Source organism: Candoia aspera, chromosome 7 (assembly GCF_035149785.1).
Source record: "Candoia aspera isolate rCanAsp1 chromosome 7, rCanAsp1.hap2, whole genome shotgun sequence".
NCBI lineage: Eukaryota > Metazoa > Chordata > Lepidosauria > Squamata > Boidae > Candoia > Candoia aspera.
Genome location: NC_086159.1, coordinates 55,251,033 through 55,257,655, shown reverse-complemented (window position 1 = coordinate 55,257,655; position 6,623 = coordinate 55,251,033). Strand labels below are relative to the sequence as shown.

The 6,623-nt window shown below is 36.6% G+C and overlaps 1 protein-coding gene across 2 annotated transcripts in view; it reads right to left on the bottom strand.

Annotated features, from left to right (window-relative positions):
- Positions 1 to 2,020: 2,020 nt before the first annotated feature.
- Positions 2,021 to 6,623, bottom strand: part of FOXP2 (forkhead box P2) — a 331,388-nt gene continuing 326,785 nt past the window's right edge. For both annotated transcript variants that reach the window (XM_063309468.1, XM_063309470.1), the window contains one exon: positions 2,021 to 6,049. In XM_063309468.1, coding sequence (XP_063165538.1) covers positions 5,905 to 6,049 — 145 coding nt within the window. In that variant the 3' untranslated portion in view covers positions 2,021 to 5,904. The remainder of the gene's footprint in view (positions 6,050 to 6,623) is intronic.

Below are 6,623 nucleotides of genomic sequence, written 5' to 3'. Positions count from 1 at the left end.
CAAGTCTCTTCACCCATTGATTGACTGTTTCTTCTCATGGACTTGTCATTGACTTTGAGGGCTGTGATAACTGATTATTTCAATTCTATCAGTCTGATCCCCAACAACATTTTCATATGGAAGAGAGCCCTAGAGTTGGCTAGGAGGGTTGGGAAACTAGAGCTTCTCTCAGTGAAAGGACACATCTGTGTTTTCAATCAAGTGAAGATGGTACTGAGATTGTACCTTGCTTCTAGATCAAAGTCAGTTCCAAATTCCATCAAACACAAGAGATTGTACACCCTTATTTCTGTCAAGGGTCTTCTAACTCTAGAGAACAAAGTGGGCACAGCTAGATGCATGTGAACTCTAAGAAAATACCTCAAAATACCACTTCTGGAAAGGTAAGAGGACTGATAGCTGTTTTTTACAAATCAAGGAACCTGGAAAAATGAATTATACTATCCCCTATCAAAAGGTGAGAATGAATTACCCTGTGTACTCAGCTAGCAGAAACAGGTCCCCTCCTGCATCATGTTCATGTGGTCAGGGGATGGCTGCATCTGCAGTTCTAACAGCAAGCGTCCCACTATTAAATATTTGTAGGGCAGTAAACTGGGAAGAGCCAGCTAGTTCGTTAAACATTATATGACAGACAAGGTTGCCTCTACAGATATGGGACTTGGTTACACAGCATGACAGAGGGGACTTTAAGTCCTACAGACTCTCCCTGGGAATGCTGGTCTATTTATACATTTCCTGAGTTGCATCTTCACTGTCCAAGAATAGTACCTGGACTCACTAGGAAGTCCCTTTCTGGTCACCAAAAGATGGACCCTCTTCATAGTCTCATCCTATGAAGAGGAATAGGTTCAGGGAAAGATCAAATGAATCAAGGCTCGGATGTTAACTATTTTAATGTGCTGTTAATGGTTATATATTGTTCTTTCATTTCTTATACTTTTTGCTGATGGTAAGTCTTTTCTTACAATTGGAACTACACAACACAAAGTAGCTGGAAGAGGTGCATTTAACCCTTCCCTGCCAGATTTATCTTTTAGCAACATGAAAGGTACTTCACATTAAGGCTGACTACTGCATGGGATGAATGGCTGATTTTTATTTACACAGAACACAGCAGCTGAGAAGAAAGGGAATGTTCCCCTCTGTTGGGACTTAGTAAGAAATTAATTAATAAACTTGTTAGTGTCATAGTGCCTTTAATATAGTGCGCCTACATTTTGTATAGTGTTCGTCATCACATAAAAAGAAGCTGCAGAACTGGAGGAGGAATTAACAAGACAGCAAACCAAATGATAAGAGACTGCTGTATTTCTCTTTTGTATTACAGTTATGTTGGTGCTTAGAAAAATATGGATAAGAGTTTACATGACAGAATATGGATGTACTTGCTGTAAACATTACACATGATGAGGGGTAAGGGTAAGAGTGATTTTTTTTTCTGTGTCTTTCCAAATACTAAACCCCAATTCATCAAACAAGAGATTCAGAACAAGTGAAAGAAAACATTTCACTTGCACATGAAATTGTAAACAGGGTTTAGACAAATCATGGAGTATATAGCTATCAATTACTATTGATATGGCTGCGTGTAACTTCTAGAATACTTAATACCATTGTCCCCATTCCTTCCTGATGGTTTCCCATAATCATCTGGTTGCAAATATTATGAAATAACAGAATGCTGGATGAGATAAGCTCTTGATCTGATCCACAACTCTTATTCTTCTGTTGTTGATAGACAATTCAGACTAGAACATGTGTGCATATAAGCATAAGTAGATAAGCGTAAGTAAATATGTGTTTGAAAAGCTTCATGTAGTATTTAATAAAGCAGATGATAGGTTCTGCTAACCTGTCGTTTAATCTTCCTTTCACAGCCCTTGGGGCACCTCCAAACATTGTCACAACAACTCTGCCAAAGGTTATAGGATTCCTACATAAACAAACAGGAACAGAGCTTGCGGGGTAGAAGCATGGACTTCTGAGAAAAAAAAACCCCCTGTGGATTATAAATGGGTCAAAAAGAATTAGACTTTTTATTTATACACCAGAAACTTAAGCAAGTGAATGAAATGGTTTCATTTACAGTTTTTACATCCAGCAGCAGTGAAAACACTGTTTACATTAATGCTATAGTAAAATTTACATCTTCTTTGTTGAATATGCCTGATTTATGGACAAAACCCATTCTGATTTGAACTCTTGAAATAGCAAGGGTTTATAAGTGCTTTGTAAACAGTAATAACACTAGTGTTTAAAAAATGTACCCTAATATTGGAATGTGTAGTCTAAATCCTGAAGGAGTTTCCAAAACTGAATGCCCAATTTGAGGAATCTGAGAAAAACAGACTGTGGAACCTTGAAATTGGTTCGGAACAGGGCAGTTAAGTCCTTCATTTCTTTTTTTTCCCCAAAAAATAAAGATGATTTGCTCTATTCCTATCTGGTTGTGCTTTAATTCCTTAATTGCAAAGAGAAAAAGAAAACAAAAAAACCCAAAACCACATTCTTATAAACAGCTGTAAACACAGAATGCTGATGATAATTTCCTCATATTTGAATTATCAAAAGAAAACCAAGTTAGGGGTACCTAATGCTTGTAATATTCACATGACATTTTACTTGATTTTCAAACAGTACAACTGTGCCATGAATTCAACCACACAGAATATAAGCCTTAAGTCCACTAGGTTTAAGCAATTTTGTCTTTGTAGACTAAAAGTATGTAAAATAAAGTCTGATAACTCCCTGGTGTTAGAGGTAGACAGTTTTCTTTCAAATCCTAGGTTTGGTCCTTTATTTTATTCAGCAGTGAGAGCCATGAATACAGAATGAACAACAGCTGTTACAATTCTCAACCATGACTTCTAACGTCAGAGAATTCAAGGTATGATGAACACAGTACACAGTAATGAAAAGTATCAAAAATTAGTTTACCTCAAAAAAGATAAATAAAACAGGTATATTCCACCAATACATAAACAGATGTTTGTGCTACAGTTAAAATCTGCTGTATACAAAAGATCATAGTCCCCATTATCAGCTTATGATAGAAGCAAGAATACATGAGCCATTTAAATTGTCAGACATTATGCTTTATAAGGTATGCACAGAAGTTCAAGCAATAAATACATACATTAGTTCAAAGCCTTACAATAGCTACGCAAAGCAGATGCAGAAAAGCAGGTTTGCTATTACTAGCAAGCAATGATATCAGAGTAAAAATTCATGAAATGCATTAAAGCAACATTTTTCTTAGAAAAAGTCTGGTCATTTATGGGTCCACCAACATTTTTACATAATATGCACAATTATCAAAATACAGACCAAGCATCTCAGAAAACTCCAAAAAACCTAAAGTCTATTTTTCAAAGCAATTGCAGTTTTGGAGGTTTTTCTGGTATAATGTGCAAGCAGCTATTTTTTTCTTTAAATTGTATTTATATAAAACCCATGCAAAACTCTACAGGTATATGCATTCTGTGGCTGAGACTTCCTTTCAAAAAGGTTTGTAACTGAGGTATGCATACTTTAGCATTGCAGTCTTAGGCCACCTTCTTCATGGTCCAATTATCACTGTAACTTCCAGTCCATCAAAGTCTTTGAACATGCATTTGAAAGAAACATCAGTTCCTTTCAGGCACCCACATATCAGGGATCCCAGATGACTGGGGGGAAAACCCTCATTCACACATTATAGCTTTCTTTTGATGTAACTACTTTAAACCTTTTGTTATCGTGACCCAAAGACAAACATAATGAAAAGTAGCAGTTACTGTGATGATCTCACAATTCATGCGATCTGCCATAATTGTTCTAATTTCTTTTTGTTTTTTTGTTTTTTCTTTTGCAGAGGTAGAAGCTTTCAAAAAGCCTTTTGGGTAAGTGGGAAAAACCCTTTCGAAAGCCATTTTGTCCTTTTATTTGGCGTGATAGATGACTGTGTTTCTCTTTAAGTCTATTTGCTGATTTCAGCAAAGCATACAGTGAGCTTAGTTTGCAAGACCCAGGTCCATCACTTGGAACTGGTGCCTATGTTAAGCTCTAGCAGCCACCTTCTGTGGAAAAAAACGGTTTGTAAAGCAATAACCATAATCAGGTTATGAGGTCCCTTGGTTGGGGGGGAAAAGTATTATCAAGACTTGGCACAGCACATGAAAAGCAACATGTAAAGTTTAGGATATAAGCAAACATCAGACTATGCTAGTTTCAAATACACCATTATTTTACCATTGTAATTTGGGGTTTGAAGTTGCAGGAAGGGAGGGATAGAGGGAGGGGAGGGGAAGGAGGAGAAAAACAGGAGAAGGAGAAACAGCATTCCAACAATTTGGCCTGTGCAAGTCTTCCAAAGGGAGTGTATTGTTAGTGTTAGTATCCCGTATAAACAGAGGCAGAATTCTATGTAACTTTGGTTTGACTGAAAATAAATACCATGGACTACAATTGCTATAATCTTTGCTTTCATTGTAAAAACTCACCTAGATTACTTTAAATCAATAAGAAATTAATTTTTGGCTTTACTAGACCTTTTTTATGTTTGGTTCCTACTTTTTTTGTCATTTATAACTTAAGACTATAAAAAGTAGCACACAACGAAGATTAAGACCATACAAGACTTCTTCCAACAACATGTATTCATCACAGGGAGTGGGGATCAGGTGGGGATGGGGGAAACCAGTCTGAATGGGGAGGGGACATAATTAAAAAAAACCCATATTTTACATAACAATACGCAATCTGCATTTGCATCAAGTACATCATTGTTTTGGTCAGTGATCCATGCTTGTTGCTTTCTATTGTTAACTTCTGCCCAAACTTTGTTCTCACCTCTGTTCTAAAATGAAAACAAATCTTCACTAAATCATGGTTGACTTTTGGCCTCAGAAGATTACACTGTGACAAAATCGACTTTTTCCCCCATATTTATTTCTTGGTCTAGGGCTAAATGAAAAGATCCCAGAGGTCATCAGAAAACAGCAGGTAGTTCATGGAAAGGTTCCTTTGTACTAATTAAAGTTACAGAAGGCTGACCAAAGCATGTGGCTGCTTCTGTCATTGAGCTATTGGCCATTGTTAGAGTAGGCTTTGGTTTGCAGCTGTAGCCTTTGACTGTGTTTGCAGGTAGACAAAGCTTTATCACAAGGAGGTAAAAAGTACAGTTGTAAGATATATGCAGATATGCAAATGTTTCTATGGTGCTTGCACAGACAATGTTAGCTTAGGATTGCACTTTACATCTTAACACTAACAGCACAGACTGGAAGCTTAGAAGATTTTAGATGGTTGCAACAGTCTAATTACTGTGGTTTGTTAGAACTAACTTATGTCATTTACAGTTGGTGGCACCAACATAAAAAACTAATGTTCTGTAGTTTAAAATTCAGCTAGATACAAGCAGTGACACTAATGTCTGATACTACTCCTGTGCAAATTAAAAACAATAGCAACAAGTTGAACTTGACCAGCAATTGTTTCTAACATTATTACAACTACTGTATGCTGGAATTTTCACATTGATGAAACTAACACTATTTTTGGCAGTATATGAGGCCCGTTTGCTTTCTACAGAACATGTATCCTCATATTCAGTCATGTCATGAACCCTTGATAGCCACATTTTTTAAATGGGCAAGCCATTATATATAAACAGTTTTGTTTTTCAAGAAAATCAGTTTATCTTTAAAAAAAGAAAGAAAAAAAAAAGAAAAAACACAAGCTATTTGCCTGCTTGTAATTGGATTCCCAAAGGGCTGGCTTAATGAGTTCCTTTAGGATTGTTCTCCTTTATCCATGCTTAATAAATAGTCACAGTAAAAATTTGTCAAATATTCATGGTTATGGAGTGGTTGGGAAGGTCAGTGTTATGTCCCTTCGTTTTGAGGTTTCCAAAGTCTCTGTTCATTCCAGATCTTCAGATAAAGGCTCTTCTTCAATTTCTCTATCATCTTCCAATTCTGGACTGTGATTCGCTGTTGTCACCAAAGATATTGGACAGTCTTCATCCTCGGCAGTCACTGGCTCTTCTTTGACGTGGATTGAATGTCTAAGGAGAAGGCAGTAGGTCAGAATTTTACTTATTTAGTACGTTTGTTCAGTAGACAATGAGTAATTTTCTCTCTTTCTTCTATCACAAGGAAAACATGAAAAAAATAGGATTCCAACTAAAGAACTCACAACTAACCTCCCTTCTCATCATGCCCGTCATCCACATCTCTTCATCATAAAATTCTTGCCCTGCTCTGCTTTTGAGGATCTTTGAAAAGTAAGTTATACAGTTTCAAGATAGAAGTCAGAATTCTTACTGGAGTTACCTGGATCAGTGCTCTGGACCAGATCTCTGACAATAGGGCCGTGTTCTGGACTGCACAAATAGATTTATTGAACTGGACAGAGAATGCTTATAAAATGGACTAGATGGCTTTGTATCTGAATGATTACATATTTGTGTATGTCTCTGTTTGAACTGTTTGTCATATGATGCTTTACTTAAACTACCAGAATTCTATTAGAATTTGAAATTGTCAGTATAAATAGCAAAATGATTAAAAGGAAACCGTGCAAAGGATGTAGTGAGTACAGAAAATCTAACCTACACCAGCAGCAGCTGTAGTCCATTC